General features: G+C 34.2%; 1 protein-coding gene across 17 annotated transcripts in view; it reads left to right on the forward strand.

Annotated features, from left to right (window-relative positions):
* Positions 1-22,242, forward strand: part of LOC149797568 (C-Jun-amino-terminal kinase-interacting protein 4-like) — a 243,704-nt gene that overhangs the window by 16,756 nt on the left and 204,706 nt on the right. For 14 of the 17 annotated variants that reach the window (XR_016421848.1, XM_089962454.1, XM_089962453.1 and 11 more), the window contains exons 2-7: positions 6,710-6,830; positions 7,807-7,877; positions 10,687-10,778; positions 12,989-13,087; positions 17,200-17,495; positions 19,593-20,009. Coding sequence is in view for 16 of the 17 variants with exons in the window: in XM_089962454.1 (XP_089818580.1) it covers positions 6,710-6,830; positions 7,807-7,877; positions 10,687-10,778; positions 12,989-13,087; positions 17,200-17,495; positions 19,593-20,009 (1,096 nt within the window). In the remaining variant the exon portion in view is untranslated. The remainder of the gene's footprint in view (positions 1-6,709; positions 6,831-7,806; positions 7,878-10,686; positions 10,779-12,988; positions 13,088-17,199; positions 17,496-19,592; positions 20,010-22,242) is intronic. The other 3 variants (XM_089962456.1, XM_089962460.1, XM_089962458.1) reach the window with 2 other exon arrangements.

Here is a 22,242-nt window from a genome sequence, read left to right on the forward strand (position 1 = left end):
ATGCAGCTTCTTTTAATTTCCTGTTTATCCCAGGCCTTGCACATAAGCTGACCATCATTTGATCTCGGCAAATTGAGCATCTGGCTAATCCAGATAGTTTTTAAAGTGTGAATAGCTGTTTCTAAGCCTAATTTATACAAGTTGGAAAATCAGTGAGTCAGTCCTCTGTTTAACCTTCATATGTTAGCTGTCAATTAGTAGTGACACAATTCTCTCAGACATCTGAAACTGGGCAATAACAATTTTAGTTGACAGCAAATATTCTTGCCGACAGTTTCTCAAAAAAAATCCTCATCTAATTATTCAGAAGCCTTCAGAAGATTGAAAAATCAAAAAGAAAAGTCACGTTTAAAATTCACATCCAACAACTCAGAAAGCTATAACCAACTGTTCTCACTATTGGAGCTTATGGAGGCTTTAGACAAAGCCCATGATACATCCGCTGGGCCTGATGAAATTTATTACCAGTTTTTGAAATACCTTCCAGAATAATCATTAACATCTCATTTGAATATCTACAATGATTTATGGATTACTGGTACTGTACCTAATATTTGGAAAGAAGCAACAGTAATACCAGGTAAAGATAGTGCAGATCCTACCAGCTATCGATCCATTGCACTGACAAGCTGTGTGTGTAAAACAATGGAATGAATGATCAATTCTTGGCTTGTATGGTACTTGGAAACTAACAATTTAATATCTCCTTTCCAAAGTGGCTTTCGTTATTTCCGTAGGACCAGTGATCATCTGGTTACACTGGAAACATTTATCAAGAAGGAACATTTAGTAGCGGTTTTTTTTTATTTAGAAAAGACCTACAACACAACATGGAAGTACGGGATACTAATGACCTGCATGATCTGGGTCTAAAAATCCATCTGCCCTATTTCATATCAAACTTTCTCTCAGACAGAGAATTCAAAGTATGTGTGAGCTCCTTCCTCTCTAATGTGCCCCAGGGCAGTGTTTTTATCTGTGATGCTTTTAAACATCAAAATCAATAGCATCACCAAGTATTTGGCTCCTGGTGTGGATTGTTCCTTATACAGTGATGATTTTCTAATATGTTATTGGTCAAAGTACATGCATACAATTGAAAGACAACTACAGCAAAATATCAACAAGATTCAAAACTAGGCCAGTACTAACGGTTTCAAATTCTCAAAATCAAAAACAGTATGTATGCATTTCAGTCAGTTAGGAAGACATCTTGATGAACCTAAACTCAAGCAGGATAGAACATTTATTCATTCTAAATTGGACTGTGGTTGTGTTGTTTATGGTTAAGCTAGGAAGTAATATTTGAAGATGCTTGACCCAATTCATCATCAGGAAATAAGACTCGCTCAAGGAGCATTTAAGACACCCCCATGTGAAAACCTTCTTGCTGAAGCGAAAGAACCACCTTTATCACATTGTAGAGAAATGCTTTGCGCACAGTATACTCTCAAATTAAGATTAAACCTCTGAACCCTGCTTTTTCATGTTTTTCATCCCAAACACAAAACCTTATATGAAAATAAACCAAACTTCTTCCTTTGGCATTAGAATATCATCCAGCCTTGACAATACCAAAATTGATCTTGCTAAAATTCAGAAAACATCTATCTCCAAAACACCTCCCTGGCTACTTAAACAAACAAAATTACTTTTTACACTACACAATGGGAACATATCTGAGACAACCCCTTCCATCTTCCACAACTCATGAATTCCTCACCGAATTTAAAAACTACACAAGAATTTTTACTGACGGATCAAAGGATGAGGAAAAGGCTGCTGCAGCCTTCTTTAGTGGAAAACACACAACACAAGTTCGCTTTCCAAATGGTACATCAATTTTTTCAGCCGAAATCAGAGCAATAGACCTTGCTCTGCAATATATAGAAAACAAACGTATTTTAAAAAGTATTATCTGATCCAACTCACTATCAATACTTTAGTCACTACACAATAGAAAACTGGAGAACCCATTATTAACCAATATTCTTGGCAAACATACTGAGCCAAGTGCCTCCCACAATATAGTATACTGTTGGTTACCTAGCCATACTGGTATTAAAGGTAATGAAAAAGCAGATTAGACTGCTAAAATGGCCTATTCCAAGAACCATCTGATTTTAAAATACCATATACATGTACTGATTTTAAACCTAGTATCAAAGAGACTTTATGTCAGAAGTGGCAAACATTGTGGAATGATGCAGTGGATAATAAACTTCATGCCATCAAATCACCCCAAGGAGAATGGACTCCTCCCTACAGAACTATCAATAGGAGGAGGTAGTCATTGCAAGAATTAGAATTGGTCATTCTTGCATAACCCACTCCCACATACTAAAAGGCGAAGACCCACCAGAATGGTTCCTTGCAATGAACCATTCACTAATGAGCACTTTATGATAGAGTATTTCAACCTATTGCACGATCAGTATTACAATGTGCATTACATGAAGAAACTTTATGATACAATATACGTCACTTGTATTATAGAATTCCTAAAACAAGTAAATATTTACTCTAAGTCATAACTTGTATGCTATCACCTTGAGCATTTTTATCTAATGTATATACTGTCCCTTATTTTCAATAACATTTTATCTGACTATATTAACATACACCATTTACATTCCCCGTTGATTGGGAAGCTTTATATATTACCGCTACCATCTTATTGTTTTACTTTAAGCTATTTGGTTTTTAAATTGCTGGTCGATATGAAACCTTTTATCATTTTTAAATGATCATACATATAACCTTTTGTATGGTGCTAGATAGCCTAACAGTGCTGTTGGGCTGTAAAAAAATACCATCAATCAATCATGCATGCTACCAGTGCTGAAACTTTGGTTGTGAGCTTTCTTGTTGAACATAACCTGTCTTTCTCAGTTGGAGAACAGCAACAGTGACAGAGAAAGATTATTTTGTATTGTGAGGAGAAATAAGACCATCTTTAGTGCCTCCTTAGGTGCTGAAAATTTGCAACAATTTTAGTCGCCAAGATTATTCAGCAGGCAAGAAGTCTGCTGTGAAGTTCTGTGTGACTCACTGTTATGCGTTGAGGTGGGATTCTCCCAATATTTATTTGAATTACTGTGGAATTCCCACCCTGGCTCGTTTGTGTAGGAAGTGAAATTAGTGATAGAGAGAGGTAAAGCTCCGAGCCCCCAGTCAGCAATACCGACAATTAAATTATTAAGAACACAAAGGTGAAATCCAAAAGAGTAATAATTTAATACAAATTAAACGATATTAATTTCTCAACCAATCTTCTTCCTCTCGACCATGTGACAACCTATTTCATCACGTGATTATAGTGTGAGATGGCTTTATGGCTTTCCCCTGTACTTGGTTTTTACTCATCTGTGTTTACTCCACCAATTCCTTTCCTCCTTACGGCATTCTCCGATTCCTCCTATCCTCTTCCCCTTTTGTCTCCTTTTCTCCTCCTCCTTCTCTCTCTCTTTCTCCAGCAACTAGGCCTGTTCTCTGCCTACTAATGTCCTGTCTCTCTGAGACTTGGGACTTGACTACCCGGTAGTTCTGTCCCCAAAAGCTTCCTACGAAAAACAAGTACGTTAGCATTTGTGTTAGCCATCTTGCCTCACACTACATCAACAATCAGGTCAATCATCAGATCAAGGCTATCTACATCTTTGGTCCCGCATTCATGCACATCGAAAAACCCACACGTTCTTATAGAAACAACGTTGCAATAAGGAGCAGTAACCTTGCAGTAAGGAGTGGTAACCTACTTCACATACAGACATCACTAAATTGCGTCACATCAATATATATATATATATTCTTAATCTTATTATTCTCAACAATATCACAACAATCTGACGCATTTCTGTACATTACACTCCCATAAGTGTACACAAATATTCAAATATCCATATTATTTAGATTTACACACTGCAACCATTTCCAAAGTTACAATTTAATTCAACAATTGCAAAATCTAGAATATCACATAAATAAATACACTAGTTTACCACGAAGTAACTACATAGCAAATTACAATATTAATTCTGATGAGTGAGCAATCTATATAATCATAGCTCATTTCTCAAGTACGCATGTAAATTAAACAATACAAAGGTAATTCTACATACTAACGATTCTAGTAAGTAAATATACATACTGCACATAATTACAATTACAATGCCGTAACATTCTGCAACAATCGAGCAAATAACTCGCTGACCTTTATGAAGCTTTCTGTCCTTGAATGTACCACAGTTTTTCCCACCAAATCACGAGTGGCTCCCGGAGTTATTGCTACAACTTGTCAGCACGATGCTTCACAATGACTAATTCGTTCCCAGCCCAAATGACTTAAATTCTGGTTCGAATTGATGGCCCCACCCTTTCTCAGTTCCAATTGGATATCAATTCTACCCCAGTCGGTCTGGCTTAACAGACAAGCCTCAGGCCATCTGTCAAAGCGGGGAGATTTACAACAGCATGGAGGGTCATTTGTTCAAAGCTTTCAATGTCTACATGTGAGTTTTAACATCTAACGGAGCAGCTCTTGTACAAACACAAATCGCCACGGCAGTGCAGGGTCGACATACTCATGGCGCTAACCCAGTCCTTTGACCCTGACTTAAGTAATCGCGGGCAGGCAAACGTGACAACCGAACTGTTTTGAAAACAAATTTGCCATAGCCTGATTGAGGAAGTTTAAGACTGCCACAGCATCATATCATGACAAATAATGTGAAGTTTGTGTATATGAGTAAATTTGGCTGCAAATAAAGTAGTACATGTGATCAGTGTAAATAATGTTTTATTTTTATTTTGGGATTTTTATATAATGCAGTACTGACCATTGAAGTGGATGGAGTTAGCATCATGATATAATTTTTACTGTGTTCAAAATTCGCTAATTTTTATCCCACTTTTCACTAATTGCGAGTCTGGAGGGTTGGCAGCTCTGAATATATTATAAATTTCAGTGAATGTCTTTATCCAAGAATTTGATCAGAGCACTTTTGTATTTCCACAGAAAATAATCACTTGAATTCAATAGTTTGAAGGAAATACAATTTTGCCCAAACTGGTCACAACATAAAACAACTTGAAGGTGCTAGATGTTGAAGCATGAATGGTAAAATCCCCAGTTTCAGTACATATAGTTCTCTGCTTGACCTCAGGTCACAATTAGCATTTTCTAGATAAAAAAATCATTACCTAATGGAAAATAGCCTTCTAGAATGATCTAATGAGCCTTGTTTACTTACAACACAATAACCTGTAAAATTCACTTAGGAAATTCCAAAAATTCAACCCACATAGACATATGTATGCCATTTTTACCTTATTAAAAATCCTGATATTAAGTTCATACACAAAGAGAATAAGGAAACTATTATTAGTTGTTTACATTGAATAATACAAAAAAGTCAACTTGGGTCAAGCAGAAATGAACTCAGTTTCGGACAAGGTCAAGGCCAACATAGTGTGACATTACAATAGCAAATAATAAGAAAAATTAAAATATAACTAATGACAGACAATTAAATTAAATATAAATGTACATAACAAATGCAACTACATGCTTAGTCCTTAACCAGCAGTGGCACAGTAATGAGACTGAATATACACAACCTGAAACTAGTTCAGTTCTGATTTCATATGTACAGTACTATAAAGGACTGATCATTTAATTGATGAGGCCAGAATGATCTTTCCCATTATGACATTTTTCTTTCGTAACAAGGTTCATATGTTTTTAGTAACTTAGGGTATGAAATAAGTTCTTTTTTATACTACAAATAACAAGGTTACTATGTTTTCATAAAATAGTTTATGAAATATGTTAATTTTTATACCTCAAATAAGAGCAAGATAATTGTTTCGAAGTATTTAATGCTACCCTCCATTTAGAAAATTAAGTCTCTCCCTAATAAAGTCTTTCCTTAAGCATATGTTCTGCAAAACTCAAAGCAGTGACCATTTTCAACACTTTTATAAAATATTCAAGAGGGTTAGTATTAAATGATGGTCTATTTCAGGATGGGAAAGATGTGTTTCATTCACATGAATCCATCTAACATGAATATTGTATTTATAAGCCCGAACTATGGTCCTACAGTTAATGGAAGTTTGAATTGAAATTTTTCATCTGAAATCAACTTAATTCAGAAATGAATAATAATGTGGAAAATTGTCAGATCTAAGATGTTGAGAGACTTAAATTTCCAACAAGTTTATAGCCTTCTGCATGAATGTACAGTTCTTATAATGTGGTAGTTATGTACAGAATATCATTATACAGAGTACTGTGATATATATGGGACAATGATATCTTGAGACATCCACTAGTGGAGTGTACTTTCAAGATTGTAGAAAATGATTTAAGGGTCAAAATTTCTTAACATACTAAAACTGTGACCCCATGTGTGTGTGTAAACCAGGCAGTGAGCCTTTAAAGGCAATTTGTTACTATACATGTATTTGAATTTTAATTCATATATATTCTAGCTCCTTATTGGGTATATGTAGTACATTGTTGTCCCCAAATCTAAAATTAGGGCAGGGAACTTGTTGCCTCTCAGAGCAATCTAGGTGCAGTAAAGTTGATATTGGTTATGAATTTATCAGCTTATCCTCCAACCACAGACTAGGGATAGCACTGTTGTAATAATATTTGTATTGATTTGAACCACATCTTTTACTTTCTTACCTTTTATTTCAGAAATATCTGGAACTAGAAGACATGGTGGAGGAGGCCAGGAATGATAGTGAATCAAAAGTGGAAAGTCTGGAGTCAATTGTACGCATGCTAGAGCTTAAATCCAAAAATTCATCTGATCATGGTGAGACACAGCTTTACAGACTGCTCAAAAGCTCCTCCAGTTTTAACCATGTTTATTTCTTAAGATTCTGATAGACTTTATCATTCACATTAAAATGATAGCATTTAGTTTTGTCAAGCCAACCTTTTTGTGAAAACATCACACAGCAGTATTTCTGGCACCAGCAGCAGTGGGTTAGTGGTTTTGATTAAAGTTGCACATAAGAGAGATCTCAAAGTTTCAGGAGTCCCCAGCCTATTTCTGAGAGCCTCTGGCATAAGCTTAAAGTCCCCCACTTTCAAAAGGATAAAAAGGAAATGAAAAAGCACAAGATCATTTTTTATTACACACTATAGTATTAAATTATTTGAGAGAAACTATTGTTCAATAATTGCCCCAAAAAGCAATCATACAGCACTCGGCCATTGGCAGTCAAGTTTATCAAACTGGTTTACTTTCTGTTTTGTTCTTTGACTTATTAAACGAATGCATGCGTGGCATTCTTGTTATTAAATCTTCAAGTACAGTGCATCCATTATGCTGATTTATTTATCTAATGCATCTTTGTATGGAATTGTACTGCTTTTCGTAGGGTTTTTTTCTTTCTTCGTTTGATTATATTTCTTATCCCAATGGTAGTTTCTTCATACTTTGGATGAATCATAATGAAACCAAGAAAGTTAGTTCTACAGCATTCTTAACCTTTGACCTTCGATGCAAGGTCACATTTTACAGCAAAGCTTTGATCATGAGCTGGACATGTAGGACAAGACCTTTGTGCTATGTCCCACATCCATGGCTATTTATTGGGTAGGGTTTATTTAAACAGAACTACCTTTTTTTGTTTTGTTTAAAGGGCATGTAAAGCAGATTTTGCAAGTAAATAGAAGCTAAGTACCTTTCTTAAAGACACAATTGAGGTAGTCATCTCAGAGTGGTCTGGGTTGAGAAAGATTTATCAATAAGTCTCAATTGTTTTATGTACTTTTGTTTCCAGTGTCGAGACTGGAAGAGAAAGAAGCAGATATGAAGAAAGAATACAATAAGCTGCATGAGAGGTATACAGAGGTATGAAACAACTTTCGATTTTGTTTACATTTTTGTGGCCAACAAGAAAAGATGGCTTAAAGCTCAAGGTACATCAAAGTACTTTGATCAAGAGATTAATAAAATAAATTCTCATGTAAGCTGAAGTTGTTCGTTTTTTTTTTAGATCTTATATTCAGAATATTATGCAGCTTTTTTTATAGCTATTTCTCAGTTGTGAACAAAAGTTCTGTTACAGACTTGCTCTTAATATATGCATAGATACGTATACATATACATATGTGATACAAAGTCAGAAATATTGAAAATTTTTGTAAATTAAAGAATAAAATGGATATGCAAAATGAAGGTGAAATGCTAGTTATGAGTTGAGGAGAATCCTGTATATACTTATATACATGTTAAGCCTAATTAACCCTAATCTACTATCATATAATGTGCCAGCAGGTCAGGTTCTGTGTTTGTTGTGCTGGTTAACTGCATAAACCCAGCTCTGTTGGCACATTATGCAAAATCAGATCTGGGTAAATGCAGTTTTCAGTTGGATCTGACTTGTATACAGTAGTTTTATAATTGAGAAGTTTCAGTACAGTGTAATTACATGTATAACTTAAACGCTGCTTTTTGTTTGGTCTGTTTTCATTGTAAATATTAGTAAGACATTCATGAAATCTAACTTGGGATGGATTTGTTCACCTAAGGAGCATAAGTATGGAAGAACAACCCTATCAGTTTTGGAGTCAGTAGATCAATACGACTGACTGAAGGAAGGAAATTGATTTATGTAAAATAAGTTCTCCACCACCCTACAGTCAATAAACTTTTAATGATGATTTGTGTTTAGGGTAAGGAAAAAATCTGGGTCAGTGTCATCATCACTTTTGCTGAAGAGGAAGTGCTTTGGCCATATAACATTAGTTCTGCATCACATACCAAACACTGTTTTCACTGGGGAGTAATGAAGAAAGGGATTGACTGAGTGAATAAAAGGTCAAATTTTAAATTATTCATGAATGAAAGAAGAAAAATGGTGTCGGCACAATAACATGAGTTCTACATCACACATTTTGATCAACCTTTGGATTTGACTTGCATTACATACACAACTTTGTGAATGGTTTGGACATACTACCGATTTTGGGGTCAAAAGTCAAAGTGACTGAATTAATTTTTCTAATAGTTTCTGTAAAAAACAATTCAGTTATCAACTGTCTACCTTTACCAAAGTGTTTGTGGATGATTTGCACATTGGGTAATGAAGAAGCCTATTTATTGTGGGGTTATAAGGTCAGTATTACTGACTGTTAGAGCCCCCGAGTGGCCGAGTGGCTAAAGTACTCACCGTTACGGATCACTGCCATCTCACCTCCGTCTGCATGGGTTTAAGTCTCAGGTTTGGCCAATGTGGGTATGTGAGAAAGCTTGCTAGTAGCTTCTCAAGGGTCGGTGGTTCATTCTGGGGATTTCCCGGGTTCTTCCTCCACCATTAATACTGGCCGCCATGTATAAGAAGAATAATGGTTTTACATGATAATTTTAATTCTTGACCACATATCTTAAGCAGAGTTTATTGATTTAGGGTCAAAAGTTGAATGGTCTTTGTCATTGTAGCTCAAAGGAAAACAGATTTTGCAGAATGACCTTTGAAACAAATTTATTAATTTTATTGGATGGCCTGCACTTAGGGCTATTATTAAATCTATACATTGTGAGTTAAAGGTCAGAGGTCACAGCCATGGTAAATCTGACAAGAAAATAATGATTTTGACACATTAAGGTTAGTTTGAGAAAGCATAGTATATTGAGACTAGTCGCTCAGTAATCTCCAGGATTGACCATACCTGACCTTGACCCCCATAGAGGACTATTAAACATATATAACATGCTGTCTGTGGTACACAAGTTGAAATGTGATAGAACTCTCACAGATGATTGTACTTGAATTAAACTTATAAAAATGTCTTTTCATGCAGAATGTGGTCTTTTTTAATTTAAAATTATATTTGATGGAGGTAAAATATTTGTTTCTGTTGTTGTTGTTTTCTGTCAGAAACATTTAATTCAAAAGGAAGTTTTATCCATTTTGTTGATTTTGTAAATATGGATGCAGGAAGGGCACATCACGGCGTTACAACTCTATGATCTTAAACCAAATACCAGAAAAAAGCAAATCAACAAATTTATAAAATTCAACAAATCTATTTCCCTAGATTACAAAGTGAAACTTTTAAAGGAGCCTATTGTATTGTGAATTAAATCCCAGATATCCTAAATCATCTATCTCAAGTCATAAAGTATAGAGTGTTCTAAATGAATTCCGGTCTAGAATGTGTTGATATTCCAATATCCTTGAATAAGCTGATGTGTTAGTAGTCTTGTTGTATCACAATTGATACAATCCAAATTTTCTTTGAAGGAATTCACAATAATCCCATAATAGTGTTTTAGTTGCAACAGCCAATGAGCACTTTGTATGTCCTATGAATATACCTAGCAAATGCTATCTGAACACAATAATAAATGATTCCAGACTGATATTAAAAGGAGGAATGAAAACTGTTATTGTTCGCAACCTTATAGCAACCTTGTTTCTAGAAACTTTTACGGTTATAATCAAGGCTAGTTCTTGAAATCAGACCAAAGTAAACATCTATTTATAATTTACAAATAAGACAAACAGCAGGTATGCACCAAAACTTGATCCTGAATCATGGACAAAGGTCAAGCACACAAAAGACAAAAGAAATATACATAACATTGGTAAGATGCAATGTTCCGTGAAACTAATGTATTTGATCATTGTTGTCTCAATGCTTTGTTTTTGTTGTAGCTAATGAGGACACATATGGATTATATGGAGAGAGCAAAAATTCTGATGGGAACAGACAGGATAACAGAAATGTCAAATAGTCCAAGGTCCAGGTGAGTCTGTAAGCTGTAGATATTTTTAAAAGATTCATTGATAGTCATTTTTTTTTATAAAAAAAAATTCACACCATATCCATACATGCCAACCATTATGCATTTGGCGTGATCATTACACTTTTTTCATGAAATAATGTCTTGTGCTCGCCTGTATATGGATTAAACTTTTTTGGCAAATATAAAAAAAATAAAGCAATAAAAAGTTTGTCATTTTTATTATCATCTCTCTGCTCCCACTCGTATAAATTTGGGAATATTCTTTAAAAGATGACTGCTGCATAAGAATATTGTAAGAGTATTAGATGTTGTAGACATACATTTACTTTCCATATTTTCTGTTTATAGCAACTATATATGACCCATTTCCAAGAAAACGTGTTTCATATATTTGAAACTTTGCCTCACAGATTTATTATATTAATATGGTAAGTAGGTAGCAGAACTTTCTATACTTTTAACACATTAACCCCTGGAGCTTTTTGTCATTTTCGCCTGAAAATCAAGTAGGAAACACATTTTGAAAGCTATTTCTGAATAGACTCGAAAACACCAAACCCTGGTCATCTTTCAATAACATACTGCCTAGTTGTGTTAGAAACATTGTTTTTCTTTGACTATTTGACTTGCGCATGATCAGAAGGGTAAAAGTTTTATATTTTTATTTTTGCTAAACGGAGCCATTATTTTTGTATGGAGACCACTCTTTATTCCAAATGCCCATCTTATCCTGCTTTTGCAAAGGCTCATCTGTCTGTTTGCAGTTCATACTGGTTTGCCTTAGATCTGAAACCAAAAAGTCTAAAATCCAGACACAAAATCTGTTTCCAACCACGGGCGAATTTTGGGTAGAAAAAAGTTGGGTCCAAAAAAGGAGGTTTTTTAATCTGTATTTTGTAATACAACTAGATATTCCAGATTATTTGGTATCATTGTAGAACTACATCTGTCTACCTTTCTATAATACCACCCACTTTAGTGTATCATGCATGACCATGACGCTACAGAGCTCGGCAGTAGGCTACTACCTCCTGCCCTGTTAAGTCGTCGCTAGGGGTTAATGTGTTAAAGAAAATGGTGCCAGATATTAAGCAAAAGAGCTTTACAGTGAGACATGTGGATGTAATATGACTGAAAATATTAAAGCTGATGGATCTTTTCAAACTTCAAATCATGTCAGATCAGAAGAAAGGACAAATCAACATTGCATTACAGACTTTAAAAGAAGAATATAAGAATAATGTAATACAGCACTCGGATTGAGCATGTAATGCCCATTGCAGTATTCACAACTTCAGGTTCACAATCATTTAGTGAAAGTTACTAGTGAAAGTGAGTGCTGATTATAAATAATTTGCAGGTATATTTTGCATTTTTATTCTGGTTATAATCCACATGGATTTTGCCATTTGTGACAAAAGTTTTGACCAACTGCAGAATCAAGTTAGTAGCAAAAATAAATACAACTTTTTCATGCAGTGTGGTGAATTTATGGTTTGTAACATACAGATTACATTTTTTAATGCCCAAATTACTTTGGGGTTTTTTGCCACTTAGCAATAATTATGCTTATAGTTCTTGGTGGGTTGGCATGCATGCATATGTTGCAGAGTCATGACCATAATATAAAAGATCCCAGAATATATATTTGTCCTCACATGAAATGGGAAGAAACTTGGTGTCTACCTACCCAAATATTAATGGGTTGAGGTTGTGATACAAGTATTTGTCAAGAACAGAATGTTAATATATTTGCTTACTTTCATTAAGACTCTCCTGGCATTTTCAGAACTTTGTTTTTCCATCAGTTGGTTGATTCATTCAGTTCAGAGTCCTTTTTCTTCAACATGAAAAGATGTGACTGTTGTCATATAATTTTGTTTTGATGAATGAGATGTAATACTCCAAGTTATTACTTACATTTTTTGACAAAGTTTGCAGAAATACTTAATAATGTATGTCAGAATTAGATACCTTATTTTGATCATGGCATAGCATATGTTTGCAGAAAGAAATCTGAACTTCTTTTTAAAAAATCTTATGATCACATATATTTTGACATTCAAAACAGTACAGCTGGTAGCATAAGAATCTTTGACATTCATTCTTTGTATCAAATTTGTGCCCATTATGCCCATAGAAGTACTAGTTATTTGTCTTGTGAAGAAATAGAAATCTCAGGTAATAATTAAGTGGCATTGCACATACAGTTGGTTTTCCAGTATTGATAGAGGATCACGAAAATGTAGTCAGAGCATGTTCCAGTCAGCTCAGCGTGCCACTCAGACTTCACCAACGATTGCCAATATGTAAGATTTCCTTACAAGCATGCAGATTTAGAACCACACTATGTACTATAATGCCTTGAATAAGTAAAATACATCATATAATTTTTTAATTTATTTGTATCGTTCAGAAGGTTGTATTTTAAAGGCTGAGCCCTTGCTCTAAAAGGGGTAGTGTGTTACCATCTATACTTACGTGCAATATGAGACCAACTGCAAACTGGCAAGACCCAGATTGGCTATTGCATGATGCACTGGCAGATCTGAGTCTATGCAGTTAGGAGAATTAAGTAAAACAGACAACACAGACCTTGGTCTGCAGGTGCATTATGCTATGTCGGATCAAGATCTTTTATGTTTGTAGTTTGATTCAACTTATAAACAAGTACATACGGTAAACTTAACCTTTCCTTGAGTCAGAATTTATCTGATTGAGATCTGATTGGCTGCCAAGCATTGGAAAGTACCTAACAGTGATTATCAGCTGATACTTAACACCTTATTGAACACTGGTAACTGGCTGTAGAGGGAAGCTAATTGCTCAGCTATGTGCACCATGTAATTGGCCAATTCACACTTTGTTTGAAACATGGGTCAGTCCAATGATTGCTTGTTTTGCAGTTTGCAAGGAAAATGTATTCTGGCCAAAAAAAACAGTACACATTTGGCAAATATTTCTGGTCAGAAAAAAATTACTTTCCTGTAAAACATTTCTGCTAACTTGATTATTTTTTAGGCATTTTTACACCTATAAGGGGGGCCCCGAGTGGCCGAGTGGTCTAAAGCGCTCTCCGTTACGGATCACTGCCATCTCACTTCTGTCTGCGTAGGTTCGAGTCTCGGATTTGGCCAATGTGGGTATGTGAGAAAGCTTGCCAGTAGCTTCTCGTGGGTCGGTGGTTCTTTCCGAGGATTTCCTGGGTTCTTCCTCCACCATTAATACTGGCTGCCATGTATAGCCTATCTTGTGCTGAAAAATGGCATTAAACCCTACAACAACAACAACAACAACACCTATAAGGTGTTTCAAATTCAAGTTTGTTCTCAGCACAGGTAAATAAAGAAAGAACTTGATTTTAATCCTCTTATTTTTTAACACTCATTACTTTTAGTAGTTTGAGTCATTCACTAAGGTGTCAGAACTGACTCATTTAGACTCACCAGGTGATAAATCCAGAGTGAACTTTAAATGTGTTACACAATTCTTAACTGCACTTTTCTAATTTAAACAATTGGCCAACTTTCCAGTATGTTAAATGTGCTTGAATTTTTCATGTCAGTAAATTTCACGGTTATGAAAGATATTACAGTTGACCAAGTGGAAGGCCATTGCAGCTCATAAAATATTACAATGTTTAATTCCATTCCATTAATTGTTTCTTTGATGCATAAAGCAACAAGCAATTAAAAGGTGTCATTTGTTTAGCATCTTTTGTCTTATCATGAGCATTGTTTTACTTCTTTCCAGTATGAAGTAATTTTGTTTATTGTTATTAAATATTCAAAATAAAAGTTTATGCAACAAAAATTTAAAATAAAAATACAGTGTTCATTCCAGAAATGGAAAAGAAGGCCCAAGGGCCCCTAAAAGGTCAGAAACTTGTATCATCTAGAAAAATATAAGGGTTGCAAAGGACCTTGCCTCTTTCTTGTTTATTCAAGAAAATTCAAACACATCATTATCAGCGACCACAGTAATGTGCCCAATACTGGGATTATCATCTAGAAAAATATAGGGGTTGCAAAGGACCTTGCCTCTTTCTTGTTTATTCAAGAAAATTCAAACACATCATTATCAGCGACCACAGTAATGTGCCCAATACTGGGATTTGAATTCATAATGCTTTGGTTATGATTCCTCTTCAGAATTTATTTTGGGCATTCTAATCTGTAGTTGTTCCTTCCTTCATGTGACTTCGCAGATAAATGCGGCAGTGTTATTGCTGACGATTTCATCTTGTCATCTTTACATTTTGTATCTGTGATCATCAGCCAGTTATTTTCAGTTGATTCTCAAGCTAATGAAACTGATAAGACATTTCCATCAGCTATTGATCATTGTATTCTTCATGGGCAATGAGTGCACCCTGTTCAGTTAGCTAGCCAGGGGTGCACTTGATCAGTCAGTCCAAAATCTACAGTAGCAATCTTTCATCCCTTTTTTTGCAGATTTCTTGCATCAGATATGAAATATAAGGGGCAATGGCACATATTAAAATATTGAACAAATAATTTTTTTAAACCCAGGATATTTTTTCTTTTTAGAAATCACATTTTGCTTCCTTGAAAAACCTTATTTTATTTTCATATTTGATAGGCATCTGAATCTTTATTTTTGAGATATTTTTAGATGGAACTGATATGAACGTAAGATTAATTTGCAGTTGCTATTTAGATTTATGTTGCAACCACTATGATATACATAATTGTTTTGTATTGTAAAAAAATTGCTAAATTATTTCTTTCACATGTAAATGTACAGAGATGCACTAAAGAAATTGTAAACTTCTTAACAGTATTGTTCTTCAAAAACCATATCTACATATATAAAAAACACCTTGACACTGTTTATATTTAAGCCAAATTATTATTCAAAAGAAGACAGACTAATGTTGTAGTAAAATGCTTCAAAAGAATTATCCTAAATAATTTGTAAGAAATTTAAAAGAAACATCCATACAAAAAGTTTTACTGGATTTGATCGTAGTGAAAATAAGAAGGGCAAGTGGTTACACACAAACAAAAATAGAATTTCTCAAATTAGTCACAGGCCTAGTCCTGTATAACACATTAGTCCTGAATAAGTATGTGTCCAAAGAAAAGCAAGCAGCATTACAAGTGTGGTTCTAATGTTCATTACAGTATTGGACTCCGTAACTCTTCCTTGTTATTCAATATTTATTTTTAGCATGTTTTAGGATTGTTTAGAAGTAGAAGAATCTGTCTCATCTTTCCTTTATCTTATGTGTAGACTATATCATTGAATCTTGTAGAGGCAGCTCTTCATTTCTACTTGTCATCTTTCTGCCAGATTCACAATGTTTAATGAATGCACTCAGCTTGATTTAGTTTTCTTTTGCAAATTTACATTACTTCTATCAACATCACCTCATTTTGCCTGTCTCATATCCTCTTAACATTCCTATTAGTAAGGATGGGCATTGTATCAACATCTTTTCCTTTCCAATGAACATAAGCATCCCTGTGTATGTCATTTACTTCACAGTATATCAGCTTTTCCAATTGGGACATGTTACATTTCCAGCATGTTGGTCTGTTCAGATAACTCGACTATATATCCTACCTTGGATCATATTTGCTCCATGTTCCAAATGTTGCTTGTTCACATATAGATTTTCTTGCATGGCAACCCATTGGATATGTACAGGTGTAAGACCTGTTCTCTTTTTTTGCTAGTATTATTAGACTATAAAAACAAAAGATATTTAAGATATGAAGTTTATTCTAGTATTCATATTTCAAGTACGTAAGGAACATTTGCTCATTTGTTGGAGTAATCATTTGTTCATTTGCACATTTTCTCATTTGTTGGAGTAATAGCGTGTTCGTTTTATGAATTTTCTCCTGCACTGCAATAATAATTGTCAGACAGCAACAAAGCGTAAACTGTACTAACTGTAGCAGGTTCCTAGTACATGAATACCTGACTTAAGAAAGAAGAAATAACACAGTAACAAAAAATTATTTGCATTTCCCATTCAAGAATAAGAATGGCCATATTTAGCACCGAAAAATGGTGTGTCTAAGCCTCTGAAAGAAGCTTTAGTTGGAAATCATTACTATTTTCATGTAAACAGATGTCAAGGTTTGGCTCATATCTGCCTTTTGTCAAATTTATTTTCCAGAGAGGGTATCTGTGTATGCAAAAAATGCACTTCTACTCTTCACATAATTAATAGCCATACTTTTCCCAGTGAGATGCAATTTTTTGGGCTTTACCCACACAGTGCACTGTCTGTCAGTTGTAATATATAAAATCAAGATTATATATACATTTTATCAGAAAACATTACTTCACAGTGTCTGTCCTTCATACTTATATCAGAATATTGTATATTTCCTGTGTCTTTTTATCTCTGCCTTTTTTGTTGTTACTTAATATCTGTCTCATTTAGGGGTCTCTTCCACTTGCCAAATCTGAAGCCAGTGAATTTGATTGACCGGCAAGGCAGTACACCCTTGAAGTCTGCAGACAGTCCCCCTGATGCCAGTGCATTTGATATGATTTCACCTCGTAGTGGCAAGGACTCTACCATCAGTATTCGTAGTGAACTTGGTGATGTGGAATCTCCAGAAAAATATGAAAATGTTGATAATAACAGAAATATCGAGGATAGACGCAAAATAGTTACAAGTGATAAGGAACAAAATACAGACAAGATAGAAATTAGGGAGTCTGCAACAGCTACAAGTATGTCACATATTATCTGTCTGCATGTTAATGATATAGAGATGTTTGAAATGTTTCTTGCTATAATTTGTAGTCGTGTTGGTTCTGTTTGCCTGGAAATGCCATCACATCTCATTCAGCTCATTAATTTTTGTCATAAAATATCCAAACTGATCAATATTTTTAAATTTCTTATTTGTGATAAAAATTTTTATAACAATAATAAAAATAACATCACAGCTATTGAGAAGACAGAAGTCTGGTGGAAAATGTCATGTATGATGAAAAATCACTGCAAGAGAACTGCTGTTGAATAAACTATGAACTAATAACTTTCAGAGTAAGTACACATAGAATTAAGTTGACTAGCAATAACTTAATTACATGCCTGGAATATTACATGGGTTTTATATAAACTTTGGTATGTCTAGTATAAGGAATTGAGGAAAAGCCTTTTATGATTTAAAAAGGTTGCAACAGTGGAATGGTGGATGTAACAATCATCTTCCGTTAAACCCAAAGATATAAATCTGTACATACTTCTTGATTACCAATGCTTCATCTTTAAAAACAAAAATATTCTTGTGAATATAGAATTGTTACTTGTTGCAAGCAACTTTGTGTTGATTAATTAACTTACAACTAAATCTCAGTAGAAGAGGCAAGAAATAAAAGAAATATTCTTTATCTTCAATTGGGTGAACATTTGAAATATCCCATAACATAATGATAAAGTTATAAATCATAGTTTATAGTTTTATTTTAACTCGGTCATCCTGATCCCAGTCAGTATTTTGCTGCATGCAGTGCTACATACACACCAGCAATTTAAAGTTTGGTGTAATTTGTCATCTTGTAAAGAAACCAGACAGAAATGAAATGCATGGAAATTTTACATTCTAATGCCACATTGATAATGCATTAAAACTTTCATGTTGGTGCCTAGGTAGACAGGCAGTCTGACCCACTAACATCATTCTTAACATTTGCATTGATAGACTTGCAACCATTCTGATCATATTGCTGATGCATAATAGATCCAGCACACATTTCTGATTATGACATACCCATACATACAAAACATCAAAATCGATCACTCAGTCATTTTAGGAATTGTTTAAGCTAAAATACTAAAACTTATTATGCACTGAATGGATATGGGCACAAAGATGTTGAAATGAGCAAGAAGGTTAGAGGAAAGTAAAAACAATAATAACAATGTAAAGTAATACAAATTTAAATAACAGTGAAAACTAATTCTCAGTAAACTAAAAGAAAAAATTGTGCAATACGGAAATACTTAACTGCTTTTCTCATTTTTTTCATTGTTGATTTTTTATTACATGTAAATAGTATTACATGTCCTATTTATTAAAATTCACTGGGACAAGATGAGACAGGTTGACAATAAAATAGACACTAGTCTGGTGGAAATGTCAAACAATTTTTTGTGTAAAATATGTCATTTTTAAGATAATTTAATATTTGCCCCTTTAATTGTAAGTTATTACCCTCTAATGATGACCTAATGTTAAGTTTTATTTTCATTGTTTTGATCCAAATGTTTACCTTCTAATTTCCATTTTTGCCATCAGTTTTTAACAACCAAGGATATTCCACCCCCATTTCTGAAGTTCTGTGGAGAACTCTGCTCAAGATGTACTGCATTTTGTCCTTTAGAATCATTAAACTAGGTTTAAAATATTTTCACAAAATTATAACAAGTATGACATCCATATAGTATGTGTTATAAAAGTAATTATCATAGTTCTTAAATTATCTAAACTGTAATTGCAGATTTAAAATGCTCTTTATTGTTCAGTCTTGAGATATAGTGATAGTTACATGTAACTTGATTTATTCACTTTCATTTAGCATGGTCACATTTCATATATGCTGAAATATTTCAAATTTGTTTTTATTTGATCTTTATTGTGTTATTGTTCTAGCTTCAAGTAGCTAACTTTTCACAATGTTACTGTTGATGAAATCTTTTAATTGCAGTTTATTTTAGCTTGATTTGATCTTGATGTTTTGCTTGAGGTATGGTTTGTGTGCTTTATATTTTCCCATCCTTTTTAGTTTTATTTTGCTTTCTTTCCATGTATTTGTCATTAGAAAAAGCAGCTGAGAAAGTACAGCCCCATGCCTCAGTCCCTGCTTCCACCAGCCAGTTTGATCATGAAGGAACTGAGACTAAATCAGATTACAAGTCAAGTGACAGATTAGAAAAAATTGTATCTGAAAAAGAGATTATACACAAACACATAACAAGTTCTCCTCAGGAACAGACTCTTGATAGGGGATCAGAGAAAGTTAGATCCAGGCTCTCAGAGCAAGTCTCTGAGAGTGATATGTCTGTGATAAAAAAAGACAGAAGTATGGATAAAAAACGTTTAGAAAATAGAGTAGAGTCAGCTGATAGCACTGCAGTTCCTCCTAATACTGCTATCTCCCCTATCTTGCCAGTCAGAGGACCACAGCATATTAGTTTTAGTAGTGCAGAAGATGCTTTTGAGGAAGATCACATTCCAGGTATGTAATATAATGTTGCTGCAGATAGGAGGATTTTTCTCTTCTTTCTCGTTTTTAAATTTTGATATTTATTTTGTTTCAACTCTTTCCAACAAATGGGTTAAGTATGTTGAACCACTATAGTTGAACTTTGTGAACACTTAATGAAATGGGGGATTTTTGGCTTGGAGGGAGTTCATCCTCCAAGCAAATAATATGATGTATACTGTTTTTAATAATAAGACAATAAGACACTTTCTACATTTAGCTCTTTTGTCCTTTTGATCATTAAAGGCCTTATATATATATATATATATATATATATATATATATATATATATATATATATATATATATATATATATATATATATATATATATGGGGAGAGAGAGAGAGAGAGAGAGAGAGAGGGTACATATAAAGGGATGTAACTCAAATCTTATTCATGGGAGGAAATAAATACTTTTCTCCCTCATTATAGTTTGTCAGTTATGTAGCACATCCAACAGTACTAAATACTCTCAATCAAAAATGCTCATCAGAGGTAAGTGTTTCAGTATATTTTTCAAAAATTTTATTAATTTTTTTTATCATTTACCTGTTAAGAGATAATGAGAAGAAAAGACTTGAAGCATATATAATCAACACCACATGTATTTAGTGGGATAGTTCTATATGCTTTTCTGCATATACAATGAACATAATTTTGAATGTGTCACAAGTTGTATTCATGTTTTTGTTCTCATTAATGTAGAACCCTCCAATAATTTGATTGTATCATATATTACAAAATTAAGCACATGAACAAGTTTGTTAATTTGCATGATGGTAAGAATGTGTTCACCTTCTTCCTGCATTGTTTTTGATTCCATATCCTTAATGTAGTGTTTGATTACATTTTTATGTAATGATATCTATCACTTTGCATGTATACATATTGTAAAACGTATACATATACTAAAACATTGATTGCTCAAACTGTAAAAAAAACGGGGCCTGAAGACATAAACCTTGTCAGTTTGAGCTTAAGATGTTGCATCAGCCAGTATTAAAAGACTTTACTTTTTTAATGTCTAACTGACTCTGAATGAAAACTTAGTTTCAAACACGATTGCAGTTTTCTGATCTCCAGGCCAGATTAGGAATTTAGACGTCTGATAGCTAGAGCAAATGAGGCACATAGTATGACAAGAAATTAGTCCAGGCCTGACAGACCAGTTTGAGCAACCCATGATTGTGTTTAAATGATGTATTTCTGCTTTAAATGCAGTAGACTTGTATGTTATTCTTTAAACTGGGCTTGTTTCCTTTTGATTGAGTAGATTTGTTTGTTTGCATTTATATGTTTGTCAGGGGAGGCAGTTTATCTTGTCACATTATTATTTAATTAATGTCTCCAGAACGCTTTGACATGTCTTCATGGAACCTGGTATACTTTTGTTTCATGACTAGACATTGTGATCTGCCAAAAGTGGACCATGTCTGTTAAGAATTTTGAGAGTTATCTCCACTTTTATTACAAATTGTGTCTGGCCAGCCATCATAAGCTTGTCCAAGTAATATCTCCAAAACTGTTCAAGATATCTTCATGAAATTTTATGTATTTGTATCATGGTAAAAGTTCGGCTAAATACAAACTTTACTTTTTATCAGGTTGCTACTTGTTGAGTTGCAGTCTCATTATTGGAAAACTATTTGCACTTAATATCTCTGTAACCATTTGAGGAATCTTCATGAAATCTGGTGATATTTTTGTTTCATGACAAGACCAGTTCTTAATTTTAAAAAATGTAGGTCAGTCTCATCTTACTGTTGACATTTAATATCTTCCAAATAATCTGAGATATCTTCATGAAATTTGGTATGCATTTTCATCATGGTGAAAATTATACATCACATGCGAGAATGGCTTTGTCAGATTTTTACATCTAGAGTGGTGGTTATTCTGTAAGCACTTACTTACTGGCAGAGGGGTCCAGAGTGGCTGAGTGGCCCAAAGTGCTCACCATTATGCATCACTGCCATCTCACCTCTGTCTGCATGAGTTCAAGTCTCAGGCTCAGCAAATGTGGGTACGTGAGAAAGCCTGCCAGTAGCTTCTCATGGGTCGGTGTTTCTTCCCAGGGTTCTTCCGCCACCAGTTATACTGGCCGCCATGTATAGCCTATCTTGTGCTGAAAAATGGCATTAAACCCTACAATATCAACTTGCTGGCAGATATAGCTGTACATGTTTAGATCAGTGTAGTCTCTC

The sequence above is a fragment of the Sinohyriopsis cumingii genome, chromosome 6 (genome assembly GCF_028554795.1).
Source record: "Sinohyriopsis cumingii isolate HCF-2022 chromosome 6, ASM2855479v2, whole genome shotgun sequence".
Lineage (NCBI taxonomy): Eukaryota > Metazoa > Mollusca > Bivalvia > Unionida > Unionidae > Sinohyriopsis > Sinohyriopsis cumingii.